General features: G+C 46.7%; 1 protein-coding gene across 4 annotated transcripts in view; it reads left to right on the top strand.

Annotated features, from left to right (window-relative positions):
- Positions 1 to 7,683, top strand: part of ST3GAL2 (ST3 beta-galactoside alpha-2,3-sialyltransferase 2) — a 100,863-nt gene extending 93,180 nt beyond the window's left edge. For all 4 annotated transcript variants that reach the window (XM_019535604.1, XM_019535605.1, XM_019535606.1 and 1 more), the window contains 4 exons: positions 3,280 to 3,459; positions 5,678 to 5,723; positions 6,442 to 6,561; positions 7,267 to 7,683. In XM_019535604.1, coding sequence (XP_019391149.1) covers positions 3,280 to 3,459; positions 5,678 to 5,723; positions 6,442 to 6,561; positions 7,267 to 7,440 — 520 coding nt within the window. In that variant the 3' untranslated portion in view covers positions 7,441 to 7,683. The remainder of the gene's footprint in view (positions 1 to 3,279; positions 3,460 to 5,677; positions 5,724 to 6,441; positions 6,562 to 7,266) is intronic.
- Positions 7,684 to 17,968: the final 10,285 nt, after the last annotated feature.

Consider the following 17,968-nt stretch of genomic DNA (forward strand, 5'->3'; position numbering starts at 1 on the left):
CGAAACTAGTAATTCTGTCTTCAGCACAAGGTCAAGAACAGACTGCAGTAAACGAGGTCTAGGGTCACACAGGGACTAACGAGGGGGAGACTGTTATTAAACAGCTTCAGACTGTGTAAACACAACCCATCCTGTGTAGTGAATGTGGCAGGGGTTCTATAGGAAGAATATCATGGGAATCATGAAGTGCTGGCCTGAGTCACGATACGGATTTCAAATTGGATTTCCTGACAATTCAGTGCTTAGAGAGGTAGTTAGGTATGATGGGGTAAAATTGGGCAGGGCAGAGATGCATCTTTATAGACTAAATACATCAGAGATGCATAAGCTTTCATGAAAACAAGTTCACTTCATCAGATGTTAATATGCATTGACAACACTTAATGATTTTCTGACCTAGGTGTAGTGAGAGCAACATCATTCACTGAGTTAGTTGCCCTCTCTTTGTTCGTGTGCAATGTAGGTAGACTGCTTAGTCTTGAGGTCACTAACACATTCAGCAATGTATGCAGCCAAGCTTCCCTTAAAAGCAGCCTCTTCGTCCAGTTCCTTTCACTTTGCTGCCACATAGTGGCACCCATAGGAAAATGCAATTTGGACTTTGGACAGCTTAGTACAGGGCTGAGATGATGAAAAAGATCGAGATCCCAAGGTGCTTCATGGAGAGAGCCATTTAATTCTTAAATTAATACAGTTTAAGGCCAGAAAAGACCATCTAGAGACCTCTGGCCTTTCCACTTTACAGTGTCTATAGGTTGAACTTGAGTGCTTTTCTTGGAGAAGCCCTTTAATTTGAACACTTGGAGATAACGAATCTACCACTCCCAAAGTAGCCTGTTCCAGTAGTTAAAAACCTTGCTGTTAGACATGCGTATCTTCATTTTTTTATTTGAATTTGTCTGGCTTCAGAACAAGCACTGATGATTGGAAGCTGCTTTTCTCTGCTTGTTGAGAGTCCTTTTGGCACATACTTCTTCATAAAAGTACTTGTGCTGTAATGGAGTCTCCAAGTTAAGCAGAACTGAGTTCTTCAAGTCTCGCTCTGTAGGAGCATTCTAGTTATCTGTCTGAATGCTACATTCTAGTATCTTTCTGCCTAGACACAGCAGTAAAAGCAGCTCCAATTTGTTACATCCAACAACAACCTCCCATTTGTACATCCAAGGATCGATCACTGCAACCCCTTTTTGCCACATCATCATACTGAAAACTCTGGTTGAATTAGCTTCAGAGTTCCTGTTTTCCTAGATTCTGTATTCTGTAGGCATGATCTGCTTTCATGTTGTATTAAAATGCATCCAGATTGCTCCTGCCCTTCTTATTTACCACACTGCTGATGATTTTTTTTTGTTATCCACAGATTTTATCTGTAGTGACTTTCATTTTTACTTCCAAATCTTTGATGAAAATGTTGAATAGCATCAGGCCTAGTAACTCTCCCTGTGGATCTGCACTAGAAATGCTTCCGTTCCATGAGGATTCCCTATTGACTCTGTTCTTTAAGAATTGTGAGCCAGTTCTCAATCTGTTTAATGTGTGCTACCAGTTATACTTGATTTATTTTCAATTAAAATATTGCATGGTACTTAGTCAAATGTCTTACAGATAGCTTTCTACTTCTGTGACTCCCTCTTGTTGCCCAGGATTGACATCATACTAACTGACTTATAGTATTTTCAGGTCATCCCAGCTGCCTGTTTTGAAAATAGGGACAATATTAGCTCATGTGTGACCTTCTGGAATCTCCTCATTGTTTCAAGATTTATTACAAATTCACATGAGCAGGCCTGAGATCTCTTGGGGAAAAGTTATCCAGGCCTGCTGATTCTTCTTTAAAATATTTCTCTTTAGTAGATTTTATTTTTTAAAATTTCCTCCTTCATTTCAAATGGACTGAAAAGTACTCCCTCATCCTTGCTTCATGCTATGAGTACGTCATCGTACTGCTTTCCAAACGAGTAACACAAATATTTATTGAACTCTTTTTAAAATCTTTTTCTTTTCCTGCTTTATTAACAATTTTACCATTTCTGTCTAGTAATGGACCTATACCACTTCTAGGGTTTCTTTTGAATTATATTTCTAAGTCATTGCAGGACTGGAGAAGTTCTGTTTAATTGAGGTGCATCTCAAAATACAAGTCAAGATGTGTGCTCTGTCCTCCACTGAAAAGTCAAGAATGACCCAAGGCAGTAGGGATTTCTAAATATCACTGCATGAATGTTTAGTGGTTGGCAAGTAGGGTGGTTTTTCCCTCGTTCTCACGGTAGTTCAAGTGGCAATGTGACTTGTCCTCACTGAGGAATATTGGGAGCTAGGAACTCTGTTCCCCTGGGTGGAAAAAATGGTTTTTTCCCCCCATAATTGCTGCTTTATTATTGCTTGTGCTACTTCTGAAGCATCTAGTGCTGGATACTGTAAAACAGGATACTGATTTGGATAGCTTCCTGGCTTAGCAGTTCCCATGTGCCCATAACATGTCACACTTTAGCAGCTAGAATCGCTACCTAAAATTGCAGCCACATTTTGCCAATCAAACTCTTTCTAAACACCTAATGCAAAACAGTTCTTGCCCCCAGGACCTTATAGCTGAAATAGTTGAGAAGAAGGCTGGGATGGGAATGAGGTGAAGAACTGGAGTGATTTGTCCCAGATCACCCAGCAGTTCAATGGCATAGATAATAGAAGTCGGCTCTCCAGAGTCTGTCTAGCACTGTCTGCTTCTTCTGTGTGATTAACTGCTGCATGGTTGGAAAGATGTGTTTTGAATAACTGAGCTATAATATGTTTGTGCATCTCTGGATGTTAGTCAAGTTTCTTGCTTAGAACACGGCTATGGTAACACTGTGAAGTATCACAGCTGAAATTCAGAAGTGTTGGGCACCCAGAACTTCATCTGAAACTTAAGGGCTGCAGCAGTCATTTAGAACCCCTTACTCTGAATCAGTGGATACAACTTTGTTCCTTTTTAGGAAGTACATCAATCTTCATCTCCCTGGGTGCAAAGTTTAGGTTTTTCCTTTTAAAGTTTTTCCCCACGTTTTTTAAAGAGGTATGGTCACAATGTTAATGTAATGCCAGGTCTGGAAATTGAGCGTGCAGTGAGGGACTACAAGATTCCTGGCGTTAATAATTACTCATCTCATCTCTAGTTGTGCAGATGTTCCTTATTGATGAGCAGGTTTTCAGTTTCTGTCTCTTTCACTAATTAGCTTGTTCTGTGCAAGTGACAAGGAAATTATGAAATGCTGCCTTTCTAAGTCCCAACTCTCTCTGCAGAATGAACCAGGCCCCAACAGTAGGTTTTGAAGCAGATGTCGGGAGCAGGACCACCCACCACTTCATGTACCCAGAGAGTGCCAAGAATTTGCCTGCTAATGTGAGCTTTGTGCTAGTGCCCTTCAAAACCTTGGACTTGCTGTGGATTGCTAGTGCCCTATCAACTGGACAGATCAGATTGTAAGTACCCAATTGGACAGTCATGCTGGTGGGTGAAAAAAGCCTTCCTTCTGAAAGGCAGTTGACTAGCACATCATGGCAATGTGTACCCAGCTCTGCATCATGTGGGTCAGAAGGCAAAAGTGGCATTGTCTGTGGGATTTGCAGCTTTTTACCCCAATGCCACTGGCAAGGAAGCAGTGAACAAATGTTCTCTTTGGTGGCTGTTCATTTGCTTCTGTTAAGGACATGATCCTGTTCCACTGAAATGCGATGGGGAACATTGCCAGTGGCTTCCTTAGATAAAAGATTGAGACTCAAATGAGTGTGTTTCATTCCAGTACTCCCTAGTGTTCTGAGACCTCTAATGAGCTCCCCTAGAAGCTACTGCTCAGGGTCAGAAAGGGGACTTTTGGTAAGAGAACAGAATTACAAAGCAAGCTTCCCTCTGCTGCCCTCATTGTCCTCTCCCCCTTTCATAGCTCCATGTGTGAAACAGGGTATTTATTTCTTAGGGTTGTTGGGCTGGTTGCACTCTGCAGCATTGTACTGCCTTGGAAGACATAGGAGCAGACTGCAGGGAGCCACAGCCTGATGGGGCCTAATTAAAGCATCTACATTTTGTTCCTGCGGTTGACATGCAGCTATGCCCCAGGCACAGTGTGGCTTTTTAAAGAAATGTTTCATGTTCCAACCCAAATCAGCTAAATCAAGTCCAAATCCATGAGTCAGTTCAGAACCATAAGTGGCCCTACAACCGGCAAACATCCTCCACCCTCACCAGGGGCTTCAGATATTTCCAAAGTCTTCTGGCAGGCATCCTACGGGCAGGCCCAAGCCCAGAGGCTTGGGGTTCAGATGCCCTCAAGTTTCACCTGCCCTCAGCCATATGGCTGCAGGAACAAGCTAAGGAGGAGCCTCCCATTTCCATAAAATGGGCATTAAGCCCCAACATCTCAGCAGGTACTAAACCAGTCCAGAAGAACAGTTACCCCTGAGAGAGCTTAAGATCAACTGCCTTCTTGGACCCAGATGCATGGTGTTTCCCCTGCCAGGCAGAGTGTGGCTGGCTGGCCAAAGCCAGTACACCCAACAGGTGCTTGGATACTTTTCCAGAAGCAACCATGAAATTGGAAATGGAAGTATGCAGTCCGCTGTGGGTGAGGAGAGGAGGGGATGGAAGGGAATGACCCATGTGTCTTGCTGCTGGGAGCCTTGCTATGACACTCTGTGGAATCTTGTTCCATTGATGGGTCTCTTGTCTCCACCTCAAGCTTGTTTGTAAAGTCCTTGTTAAGGCCAGAGCTTGCAGCTGAAGGCACTGTGTGTAATTGGAGTCTCTTGTCTACCTGCAAATGTGCTCTCAGGCTGGTGATTGGCTCACTCTTAAACCTCAGTGACTGGGGACCAGCCCTATCGGTTAGAGGGCAGGGATTGTTTACAGCAAAGATGTCCTTGGGCTGCCCATCAGGGTGTAGGTAGGATGCTGTGAGGTGTTCAAGTGTTCTGATGGGCACAGTTAAACTACACCAGCCTCCTTTTGAACATTTCCCACAAAGCAAGACTAAAAGGCAAAGTGAATGGAAAGTAACTTTAGGAAGGAGCAACAGGAAATGCTTGATGTCTCTGTCACCAGCTCCCAAAGAGGGTAAGGATACCTGCCCTCTGTCCAGCACCCAGAGATCTCTGCTCGGAGTCTGAAGTAGCTTCTCATTGTCCGGTGAGGTTCAGTTGCCTACTGTGCAGTGTCTGTGAAACCTGGAGTTTGCAATACAGTGTGATCGCTCTGTGTTGGGAGATAAGGGCTGGCCGCTCTCATGCTTCATGGCAGAGGCTGGTCAGCACAAAGGGTCAGGAAGAGGTTTGTTTTTCTGTCTCCGGGATCTCCCTGTTTTACAGCAGGAATTGGTACCGTCTGCATCAGCATGATCCATCTGCCATGTAGTGTATAGGCTGCACATTGGCCAGACCTCTCCCTTGCCACAGTATGAAAGGGGGTTATGAAAGGGCTGGTACCTGCCTCCTAAAGCCTGACTCAGGGGATACATTAGCAGGCGCTGGGTCTTTTGAAGTTCATAGGAATATTCATTGCTTGGGCAACTTCCTGAATCTGGACCCAAGTGAGTGACTTCCCCATTTAATACTGCTCTACTTCGAATGCACCTTCTCATCATAACCCCTGTGTGAGCTCAGGGAGCACTGAGGACACAGGAAATAATTTGCCTTTTTGCTGTTTCAGCACATACGCACCTGTGAAGCCTTTCCTTCGGGTGGACAAAGAAAAGGTAAGGCTGGTGCTGGGCCCCCTTGGCATATACTGTCCTGACTGTTTTGGGGGGGGGGAAGGATGATCCAGAACACCTGTTCACTTTCTTCTTTGCCCAAGAAATCCATCCTCCTTGTCTTCTCAAGAACATTTCCTTAAAGTCTGCTTGTGGCCCTTCTCCATGGAGAACTTGGCTAGCCCATCTAGTCAGGCTTGGAACACAACTCAGCCACCTTTATGACTTTGCCTCTAATGTGAAAAAGGCCAAGCAGGATCCTGAGGTAGTTAGATTTCAGCAGAAGTTGCTGTACTTCACAACAAGGGTACTACACATTTTCCTGACTCATAGTTCATTTGAGTTTCATAGATCACTTTTTCCCAAAGACTGCATCATTTTATGTCATCTCACAGCTGATCTTGCATTCAGCACTGTCTCTTAGAGAAGGATTGAATGGAATTTGGCTGGTTTTAGTAGAGTGTGCCAACAAACTGCAGGAGCCAAGAAAATGTTAGACTGACTTGGTACCTGTCAGGCATGTGAAAGTAGGGGGTTTCTTGGTACCTGGAAAGTGTGGTGAAGCAGCTAATGTGCTTGTTGTGTAGCTGAGTTATGGCAGTCCTTTTCAGCTTGTATACACTTGTTCATTCATGAACAATTTGGGCCCGTGCTTCTCGTCCTTTTTCTGTTTTTAGGAGAATTTCTGTAATCTGAACTCTAAAGTTTGACTTCCTTGTAGGTGCAGATCTACAATCCGGCTTTCTTCAAATACATCCATGACCGATGGACAGAGCACCATGGTCGCTACCCATCCACGGGGATGCTAGTGCTATTTTTTGCGCTTCATGTTTGCGATGAGGTAAGGGTTTGAAGGGGTTGATGATGCCATTGGCATGGAGCATGGGAGTTGGTTTCCTATGTGAAATCCAACCTCCTGCTGCCTTCATCTTCAAAAGGAAAAGTATCTAGTCCTGGCCATCAAGTTCTTAGCACAGTATAGCTGAAATCTGCCACAGTTCCCAGTGGTGACCTGTTTCCCAGCTGCAGGTTGTTGTCTTTCTTTGTATCCACTTTTTGCTGAAGCGGCCTTCTAAAACTAATCCCAAGTCATTCACTGGATTAGCAGGATTCCCTCCAGTTGAAGGGCATGTATTTCCTGTGAGAGTCCTGGTATCCCCCATTCCCTCAAGCTTTGTGTAGCATCATAATGGCTTCTGCTTTTCAGTTTGGACTTGGGCAGCAAAATCTGTGCTGATGGGATGTCCTGGAAATGTCTTGAATGAACGTGCCTCGTAATGCTCAGGAAACCTTTCTTTGTATCTGTTGTGCATTATGTTAGTGGGGGGTGGAATGTAGGCTTTCCCAGTCTACCATCAGCCATCGATCCAGTATCCCATGTTCTGCAGGAGCTCATGTCTGCTACTTTAGAGGAAGACAGAAAATGCTATAATGCACCTTCTTGTGCTTTTCCACAATGGGCTTCATGCCCAGGATCATGGTTTCCCAGGCCACCTTGCAGTAAGTACCACTAACGTTACTGGTATCCCTCTTTCTCTTGCTACAGGTGAATGTCTTTGGATTTGGTGCAGACAGCCGAGGCGACTGGCACCACTACTGGGAGAACAATCGTTATGCTGGAGAGTTCCGGAAAACCAGGGTGCATGATGCTGACTTTGAAGCTCACATCATTGACATGCTGGCAAAGACCAGCAAGATTGAGGTTTATCGTGGCAACTGATGTGCCAGAAGACTCAGCTGTTATTTCAGAATCAGGTTTCAAGAAATGGGATGACTGTCATGGCCTCCTGCCCTAAGGATGGGTGGGCAAATCTTGCTGTGACAGATCCCGGATCAATCAAGATGAGCTATTGGGTTCAGTCCATGGTCCCTCATGACCACTTGTGATGGTTTGGCTAAACAGGATACTTGGTTCCTTCAACCAATCAGGTTTGGAGAGAAAAGGAGACTCTCTCTTTTTTTTCTTTAAAAACAAAACATCCTGTTTGGGATAAAAAGGATTCACAAGCAAAAATCTGTTGCGGATTTAAGTCGTATGCTTCTGACCCAATCTCCTCGTGGTCAAACCAAATGCTGCTCTTTTTAAAAATAATCATGTCAGAAGAAAGCCCTAACAATCACATTCCCAGGCCCAGGGAGAAGCTGCATGTTTGGACCATTCTCCTGTGCAATGGCAGTCTTCTGGGAGCTTCAGCACTGACTTGCCCTATAGAACAGGGTGGGATTTTTGCCCAATCTCCCACATTCTAAGCTCTAACTAGAACAGTTTGGAACAAGCTTGGGGCATCTGGGCAATTTTCTTCCTTTCTTTCCCTTTGATAATGGCAATCGTTCTCCTGGAGGAGGTTTCCTGCATTGTTATTATAATTATCATTATTAGTATTATTTTTTGTACAATCAGGTTCAAAATGCTGAACAGACTGTTGGTTATTGTGTGTGGTCACAATCATTTTGACTCAAAAGGTCTAACTTGGCAAAGGATGGGGTGTGGGAAGGGCTCAGTTTTTGGGTGGGTACTGTACCCAAACTATTAGGTATGAGCCTGCTGAGGAGACTTCTCACCAAGTTGAAGATTTTAGAGCTTGTGGAAGTATTCAAAGGAAAGCCCCTGTCACAGCAGTGAGGCAGGATCAGGCTGCTTGGGGAACTGGGTTGGGTGTAGACTGGAAGTCTGAAATTGGCCAGTGTTTAGAGCTACCTGGAAGCTATTTCTAGGGCATAGGAGGAAAGGAGGGGAAATCTCAGGTGAAGCCTGGTGTCCTTCTTTCCTTTCATCCTTGTTCTAGGATTAACTAGTTGTGTGGTGGACTGAGGAGGAAACCATGCCAAAGGCAGAACCTGTGGCCTAGACACCTTGTCCCCCATTCTACTAATTTCCAGCTGAGCTTTAGAGCGGGTAGGGAGAATTCCCTTCATACACCAGTTACCTCTTCCTAATCTTAATCCACAAGGCCTCTTTTTTTAAAACTCTTTTCCTCCACCAGCATCCCCTGGCACTTCCTCCACTTGAAAGCCCATTGTGTCTCCCAGAAGAGAATGTCCTCACAACAAGGGGTCCAGTTGAAAATATACTGGTTTCTTGCAAGGTTGTAATGAAAGTGGAGATGGTGGCAGCCTGTTGCTTGTGGTTGACTAAGGTGCCACTTTGCTGTGTTCACTGTAAATAGCAAGGCTTACCATCACAAAAACACTAATATCTAAGCTGTATTGCAGTCGGGCAAGCTCCATCTATAGGAAAGGGACTGTCCCAATGAGCTAATCTAGTTACAGCTGGTTATAGACAGAGGCTCTTTTCTCTTTAGATGGCTGCTTCTCAATAGTGTTGCTTATTGGCCCCTGCAGGGACAGTCGTAACAGCTAGCAAGCGTTGTCTGGTGGGCTTGCAAAGAAAGGTGCTGGGGAGAGGCGGTTTGGGGGAGAATGTTCTAGGGAAATCCCCATCAGATGCCATACAAACTGGTTGAGGCAGTGTGCACTGTCAGCCAGAACAGTCTCGGCTGCAGTGGTGGTATGTGGAGAAAAATGTTGGATTTCATTTTAAATTTGGGATGAAGGAACAATTCAAAATAACCTTGAAGTGAAATATGGCTGTTGGTTTTCAAGTACATCTTCCAGTCAAAAGCCTGAAGTCCTCCCTCCATTTATATTCATGAGAGAACTGCAGGGTTTGGCTCATGAATATATATGTTTTTGGTCAGGGCATGGAGTTAAAGGGTAGCGGGAAAGGCTTCTATGTAATAACCACTGAAAGGAGTACCTGATGCGTACTGGTTTTACTGGCTGCCTTTGACAAAGCAGAAGCTCTTTGTAGACCTTTGACTCTTTGCAAACCCTGAAGGATGTCATGCCTTTCCCCTGTATCTTTTTTTGCTCAAATTGGGTCCTACTGCTGGAATAGAGCCCAGGCTGAGTCATCCAAGCCAAGTCCGTGCATGGCTCTGGGAACCATTGTATCTTTTCCCTGTGTTTGGCCTTAAGTGTGCAGGTATTCAGGTGAGAGCAGCTTCCCTGAAGGCAGGATGCAAGTAAAGAAATTGGAGGTGGCTTCCCTGTGAGCTGGGCTGTGTTCCATTAGGGAATAAATCCCAGAGCTAGACATGGTGTGTGTAAAGGGATGTATGAGTTTGGGAGATCAAAGGAGAATGCCTGCCTCTTTCTTAGCCAGTTGGTGCTGGAAGGACTGAAAGCATACAGTCATGCCAAACAGTACTGAATGGAATAACTTATTATTCCTGCTTGTATCTTAGGACATGTCTATGCTAGTGGCTGTAAAGAAGAAGGATCCCAGTCTGACATACCCATGGTGACCAAAGCCCCTAGCGTAGAAGCAGTTATAGTGGCAAAACTGAACTTTCACCAAGGCAGCTCATTTCACATGTGGTTGATCATTTATTTAACTTAGTACAAAGGTCAGTTTTGCCAGGTTAGCTGTATCCACTCTTGGGAGTGCAGCATGGCATTGTATACCAGTATTGCTGCAGTAGTGAAGGGCTCATGGAGTAGACAGCCATAGCTGAAATGTGTGATATTGGGAGAAAAAGGGCCCAGTAGTGCCTCAGATCTCCTTGTTGCAATAGCTATTTAAACGTTGATAGTGGTTTTTTTTCCCTCTTGTATCTGTGACTCCTGTACAGCAGTCACTCCTAGGTTTGTTTTTGTTTTGACTTTTTTCTTTCTGCAGTGGTGAAACTCGAGTCTTAGGACCTGCTACAGCAGCCAAGTGATGGCTCTTGTTGTTGGGTCTACGGGGCTCTAAATAAGCAGGCTGGATGAAGGTCTGAGACCTTAAATCTAAAAGTTCAGCTTGTGATATCATGCAGCCACTTGGGAAAGTCCAGGCAAAACAGCAACTCCTCCATTGTAGTGCCCCACCGGGGCTTGTAACGATAACTTGGAAACCAAAAATCAGCAGGTCATTCTATGAATTGCATGCTGGAGTTTTGACAGGACAGTGAAACCTGAATTCTTTCCTCACCCCTTTCTTCCTGGGAGACAGAGGAAGGAGGAGGGATTTATTTCAAGCCCTGGTTTCAACTCTGTTTTTAGAAGAAATAAAAAATTAAAAACTTAGCAACAAAGAGTGCCTTGAATCATCTACCATCTGTTAAACTGGATGCCAGTCGCTCCCCGCGCTGTCTGCGAACACAGTTTGTTAATGTTGCCTGCTTTCACCAGTGGTCTTAGCTGCTTCCTTCATTACTTCCATGCTTCTGTGTTTATGACAAATCGGAGCTTGATGCTGGGGTTAGCTGAAAAATAGTTGTTATAATGGGGAAGGCAGAGAGGTTGCCAGCTGCTTCCTTTCATGGAGATGCTGCTGACATTCCAACCTCTTCCTGCTCTCATGGTGGGCAAAGTAAGGAGAGAGAGCTGCACTTGGTTAAAATCTCCAGTTGCTGGTTTTGGTAAAAGTGATCTGGCTCCTGTCAAGTGGAAGGAGGTACTAGCTTGACAACTGAGTCCCAGGAGCTGTCCCACCAAACATAGGATCTCTCCAGGCTTCTGGTGCTCTGACTTCCTGCAGAGCATGCTCCGGGCAAAATTCTGCTTTGCTGCTAAGATGTCTCAGGGGTATGGAGGCAGCCTTTTTAAAGTGACTGATTCATGAAATGGCATCTTTGCCCTGTGTGGTAGCCTGGATCCCACTAAGACGTCAGTTTTGTGTCCAGGAGAAACCAACAAACATGGTTTGTGACCTAAAAAACATGACTTACAAGGAAAAGATGGAAGTACTGAGATGATTTAGTCTGGAGAAGAGAAGACCAAGGAGGGATCTGAAGACTCTGCAAATATATGAAGGGTGGTTATAAAGAGGATGGCGCTAGATGATTTTCTGTCCACAGCAGGCAGGGCAAGATTAAATGTTCTTAAATAGCAACAGGGCATGTTTTAGGTTAGATATAAGGAAGAATTTTTGAACTCTGAAGGTGATCAGACAGTGTGACAAATTACCTGGAGAGGCTTTGGAAACTCTATCGTTGGAACTTTTTAAACTGCAGGTTAGGCAAACCTTTATCTGGGACAGTTTAAATGGAAGTTATCTTGCCTTGAGCAGGGGGTTGGATTAGCTGACCTCCATCCTTCCAGGCCTGTTTGCCTACAATTCTGCATTTTGCCCTGCACAACTAAACCTGTTCTATGGTAGGTGCCTGGAAGCAATTGAGCATGACCAGGGAGTTTGTAAAGCCAGCGGTGCTCCTTTCCAAGTCAGTTTCACCAAGATGCACATAAATACAGCGCAGAATCCCGAGGCTGTAGATGACCAAACATTCTGACTGGGGACTGGTTTTGGAGTTCATGGTGATGATGATGCCTGCCACAACTGCCCTATACCTTTAGTGTTTAGAGCACTCTGATATATGAGAGATGGGCACAAACCGGAGATGAGGAAGTTTTGGATTTTAAGTCTCCCATGTCCTGGGCAAACATCCTAACCACTAGGGTATATGAGAAGAGTCTTTATACTGAGGTCAGTGCAGTTGTCTGCAGACAGGTTTCCCTGCTCAGGTCATGAGTGCTGCTAAGATGGCTATGTCTTGTGCCAGGGGTTTTTAATGGGGGTGGGTGGGGGGGTGGTACTTGAGATCGCCTCAAGGGGTAATTGGCAACAGGCAGCACTTCTGCTGTACTTTTGCCGCTACGCAGTTGTCGATCAGCTGCAGGGAACTTCATTCCCCCTCAATCGACTGGCTGCTGGAGGAGCCTCACCCCCGCAGCTCATCTGGCTGCGGGGGGACTCCTGCCTTCTCAACTGGCCACCAGGAGGTACACCGACCCAAAAAGGTTGAAAACCCCGGTCTTATGTAGTCAACATAAAGGAGAATCCCACCACATGTTAATGAGATAAATGGAGAGCTGAGCGTCTCCTGGGCAATGGAAGGTCCAGCTCTGGAAATGTTTGAGTGCTTCCTAGTGAAGGGCATGGCAGAGCTATGCAGTTCTGCAGGGCAAAGTAGAATGCTCCTCTGGAAGCCCCGAGCTCCCCCATGAGACTTCAGGAGAACTGCACGTATACACTGGGGAAGCAGAAGACCCCTGTTCAGGACTTGGCTGGCAGCTATCTCAGACATCTAGTGGGCCAAGTAGAATTGTGCCCTCCCTCCCCACTGCTTGGTGTGTGCTCCCCAGCCACAGCAGGTTATTAAAACTTTCCTTTTTCAGCTAGTTCCTCTCTCTTTTTGCAAACAGTCTCTAGCACATTGTGTCACAAGGATTTGCTAATACTTGTGTCTCCTTGGCAGACTGGCCAATGGATGCCTGCATTGGTATGCTGTGAGCAAGCCCCATGGAAACAGGACTGTGCGGTGCAGTGTCTACAAGTACCACTGTACTGACCATGGAGGAAACAGGAGGCAGAAACAGAGGCAGTGGGCAAGGTGTGCTATCTCCTTCCATCTGACAACACAGACAAATTTGGCTTGGAGTTGATGGGGACTGCCCCAGTTTATTATTGGCATTCTCCACCCCCAAACAACCTTTCATAAGTACAGTCCATGTTGCACAGCTGTTGCTGCAGTCTGGTTGGTCTCTGGTGGTTCTGTCCCAATGAACTTTGGAAGAAAAGGATGGTTCCAGTTCTGCAAAGATGACTCTGGTCTCTCCTTAACTGCACGGAGGTGAGCAGGCTCACGCAGTGCAGTAGGATCCTTCATGAGCATCTCTGCTGAATTGGAACCCAGCTTGTCATGAGCTGCTGAAGTGGAGAGTTTCTTCGTGGTGCTTCCATAAGTCCTTAGGATCCTACTGAACTTATGGTTATTTACCAAATGCCTTGGAAGGGACTCCTGGCCCAGCTTTTGTCTGCTGATCTAACATCTGTGTGCCAGCCTTTCCCATTGCCTCTGTGCTTTGGTACCTCTGTACACGATGGCTGTCTTAATCCAATTTTACATTGGCTAATTTAAACATGCATCAGAGATGTTGTATTACTTCCTTTTGTTGTCAGGTCCCTGCTGGTGCTATGCCTTCTTCCCCACTCCTCCTCCCTGCTCTTCAATTATTACGTGCACTTTTATTGTATTTGGGTTTCTGGGTTTTAGTTTGTCTTGGTTTTTTTCCTTTCATGTGTTACAATGGGGTTTATTTTATGCTTTACTGTACACAATAAAATCTGTAACTGTTCCTTCTCCTCCTCCTCCTGGCACGTGCCCCTCCAGCCTCTCATACTGAATAGAATCTTCGTTAATGATCAGCTGCTGGTGCCCATCACTGCTGTGGAAGAAAGAAAAGATGATTTTATTGGCCAAAAAGCTATTGTTCCTCCAACCAACTTTCTCACTATGGGTCAAGGATCCCTGACTTGCCTTATTTTGTGCTAAGTGTTAAACAAATTGCTACGTGTTCCACTTACCAGTAATACTTGCAAGGTTTTCTGAGAGGCTCCTAAACTGTCCTGTAACATATGTCATAATCCCAGCTTGATCAGTTACTTGGATCCCCGTAATGGAAACAATCTGTTTTCAAAACATCTTGACTCTATGGGGTGATCAGGTAGATCCCCATATTTATGCACATGAGCATTACATTCCTATTGAAATGTTGGTTGTGCACTTGTTTGTTGAGTGTGTTTAGTAGCACAGTTCCTTCGTAGAATGGAGGGGATGATGGAACATGAAAAAGATTGTTTCTGCTCATGATACAGATCAGAAGCGACTCCAGTCTAAAAGCGCCTTAGTTGTATTGGGAAGTAGCCTCTAGCCAAACCCAGGGCACCTGTGCTGGGGGGTGCACTAATAGCCAGTCAGTCATGACCACTGGGGCAAGTCCAGCATTAAGGAAATGTGTTCTGAGATTCGATGACAGAGAGGAGGTGAGATGGGGAGAATTTTCTGTACTCTGCCCTGCAGGTGCTGTGCATGAGGCTTGTGCTTTCCACTGCTCCACATCCCGGCCTCTGTTCTCTAGCCAGGAGGGTTTGGCGGGGAGGTGGAGGCTGTGGCTTCCCTCCCCAGCTTCCTGCTTTCCTGGGTGGAGGATGGGAAAAGGGAGGCCTAGGACTAAGCATGGCAAGAGCACAAAGTATAGGGAGGCATAACCTGTTACAGCACCCATAGTACCAGACCCCAGGTCCTATGTGCACGTGCCCATAAGTTAGAAGTTACCTCCTTATCTATTGAAAGTCCTTTATGCTGCTCTTCTTGGCTGCAGGATTCCCTGAATGCATGTTGAGGGGCAGGCAGGGACTACTGCTAGTTTGGTCTGGGTAGGGTGACCACCTTCCCTAATTGGGCCAGACAGTTCCAGAATGGGGACATCAAGTCCCAATCCCAAACTGCATGACTGGGACAGCATCTGTCCTGGATTCATCATATCCTGCAGGGATCTGTGTTTGGGAAGTGGTGGGTTTCCTCTTGCGGGCTGTATGAGGCTACTGGGAGTGGGATGCAGGGGGTGCCATGTGCATGTGTGCTCCTGCTCACATGCATGTAGCTGGGAATACACCCAGGTAGCATGGAGAGAAGCTTCCTGCAGGTAAGTCTGTGGCGGGGGAAAGGGAACATAGGGAACAGATTGAGGCCCTCATGGTGAGGGAGGGAGTGTGGCAAGGGTGGGGGGCACTGCCCAGACAAGACTATGCATGGGACCAGGGCCACGGATGGCTTATCTTTGTGGGGGCGGGCGTGACTACCCAGAACTTCACACACTTCCAGGGGGACATGGAGAAGCACATTTCCCCCAGATTTGTGTGTGGAGTGGGGTCAGATGCGGGCTGCCAACTGCAGCTTTGGGGCTCCCTGCTCTGCTGCCCTCCCCCTGGGGGCCCCCACACTGGCTGCACTGCCATTGTGAGATGCCTCCTGCCCACCCACCAGCAGGCGGGGGGAAGGGGGGGTAGCACAGAGGTCCCAGGGGAAAGGCAGCAGGGCAGGATGCTCCAAGTCCACAGCGGGCAGCCTGTATCCACCCTGCTTGGCTCAGCTCTGCTTTGGCTGTACCCCTGGCGGGAGTGGGGAGGCTGTCATGTGTGCTGCCTTTCCATTTTGAAAAGGTGGTCACCCTAGGTCTGGACCTCACCTGGAGGGATAGAAGAGGCAAGCTTATTTAGAGAGCTTCTTCAGTGTAAAACTAGCAGCAGATCCCTTGACTTCCCTGGCTGGTTGCAGAGCAGCAGGGGCCAAACTCAGGGCAGGATTTGCAGTGCAAGAGCCCAGCTCTAGCATGAGCTGAGTGGCTGTAGGTGTTAGTGACTCAGAGCCCTGGCAAAGCCCTTCTGAGGGAAAGCAGCACCAGCCATTGGTAGTGGTGGTCTTCTGTTCTGCCTGGAGTCTGATGCAGCAGTATGTCCCTGTCTGGATACATCAGGAACACTTAAAAAGCAGTGGCAGGAAAGGAGATGCCTTTGATAAAGGAGCTCCCTTGCATTTCCAGGGGGTGGGGAGAAGGGGAGCCGGTCAGAGTCTGTACAGGGACGAAAAGTTCACACCTAAACTTACATCCCAGTGACTAATAGTTTTGGGTCCAGACCCTCAGCAGCCATGGCTTCCAGCAATTCCCTGTCTGGAAGTGCTGGCAGGGGGCAGGTGTGAGCACATATTTCCCAGGCTTGGGTCTCCCCAGACTTACCTTTCTGTCTTGTATCTGGTTCATTGGTGTGGGGACTCGTCTTGGGGAGGTGGGAGGAAGTGAAAACACACCCTTGGGTTGGTGGTGCTGCTGCAGTCAGGGGGAACTGCTCAGAGTTGGGCTGAGGGTCCAGGTGAGGTAGCAGGAAAGTGACTTGGAGGAGGCTGCAGAATGCACTTGGTCTCCCGTGAGTCATGTCAGGTGCTCCAGCAAGTGACATTTCTGGCTCTATGTGTAAGTCACGCCCCTTTTGCACACTTACAGAATGCTGGGGGGGGCAGTGCCTCTGCCTGGTCCCTTACAGGCAGTCAATGGAGCTGGGGTGGTTAATCTCATTGTCACCTGCTCTTTCCCCAGCTGTTAATAGGGAGGGACACACACCAAGTGTGTCCAGAGGCACTTGCAGGCAGGGAAGTGACAAGTGCAAACCCACCCCTCAGCCACATGCTGTCCAGATGCTCTCTCATTTCTCCTGCAGCTCCCCTGTGGTCCGTGGCACAGGTGCCCTATTCACAGGTCGTCTCCTTCTGGCTGACCGTACTCGTGTGTTTTACTGAGTCACAAGACACTTAGGCACATGCAGGCTTTGCTCTTGGGAACAGCTTCAGGAAAGGTAATGGGATGACGCCTGTTTGAAAGTGAAGCCTGAGACAGGGAGTTTGCAGGACCTGTGTCTAGCCCTCAAGGCTCTGACTCAAAGCTCATTGAAGTCAAAGATCAGGACTAGTTCATTTTAGGTCCTGATTCAGCAGACTACTTTATCTTGGGCCAGACTTGAAGTATGTGATCAGTATCATTGGCTCCCCTGGAACTATTCACTGCTGCTCAAGTCCAGCACTTGCCTTAGGAACGTGCTGAATTGGGACTGAACGCAAGTCACTGGTTGTCTTTCCTCTGGCCTCATGACAGAGACATCACACCTTTGAAACACTTAACCCTTTGAGTCTTTTCTGCCTCGCTGGTGTTCCCAGATCATCCACTTGGCACAAAGGCAACAGTTTCCTGTTTACCCAGTAATGAGCTGCAAAAAGATACTGAGTTGCTCCCACTGTCATCTAATGGTATCATAGGAAAGTTGGGCTGGAAGGGCCCCCATGAGGTCATCTAGTTCAGCCCCTTGCTCAGGGTAGGATCATTCCTGACTTACCCACCCCAGCCAAACGTTGATCTAACTTGCTCTTGAAAATGTCCAGAGATGGCAATTCTACAACATCTGTAGGCAGCATGTTCCAGTGCTTGGCAATGAGTTTCAGTATCTCAGGATCACTGCTCAGGGACTGCTCCCATGCACCTGGGAACAGTTCTTGAAACCTGTTGGCCTTGATATTAAATCTGTTGTTCAAACACAAGAAAACCTCAGGCTGCTCAGGGAAGCCTTCTGATTAGCTTACAATGACCTCAGATGTCCACTTGCTTTGTACTGGGACCAAGGTGCACAGAATTGTGATATTCTTGTCATCTCTCTTATGCCGTCTTTTCTGTGAATTTTGTGATACTGATGCCTGAATCCTGCCTGCCTAGAAAACATGCCTAGCCAGACAGGGCATTAAGGCACTAAATTGGGGCTTGTGCTGGCACCTCCCAGGTCAAGATTCTTCTCTGCAGTCAGTGTTACTCTTCAGTACAGAGCCCCACAGTTTAAGCATTGACTATCCCACCCACGGTGCCAGGGCTGATACAGGACC

Source organism: Crocodylus porosus, unplaced genomic scaffold (assembly GCF_001723895.1).
Source record: "Crocodylus porosus isolate Cpor-Errol unplaced genomic scaffold, CroPor_comp1, whole genome shotgun sequence".
Classification (NCBI taxonomy): domain Eukaryota; kingdom Metazoa; phylum Chordata; order Crocodylia; family Crocodylidae; genus Crocodylus; species Crocodylus porosus.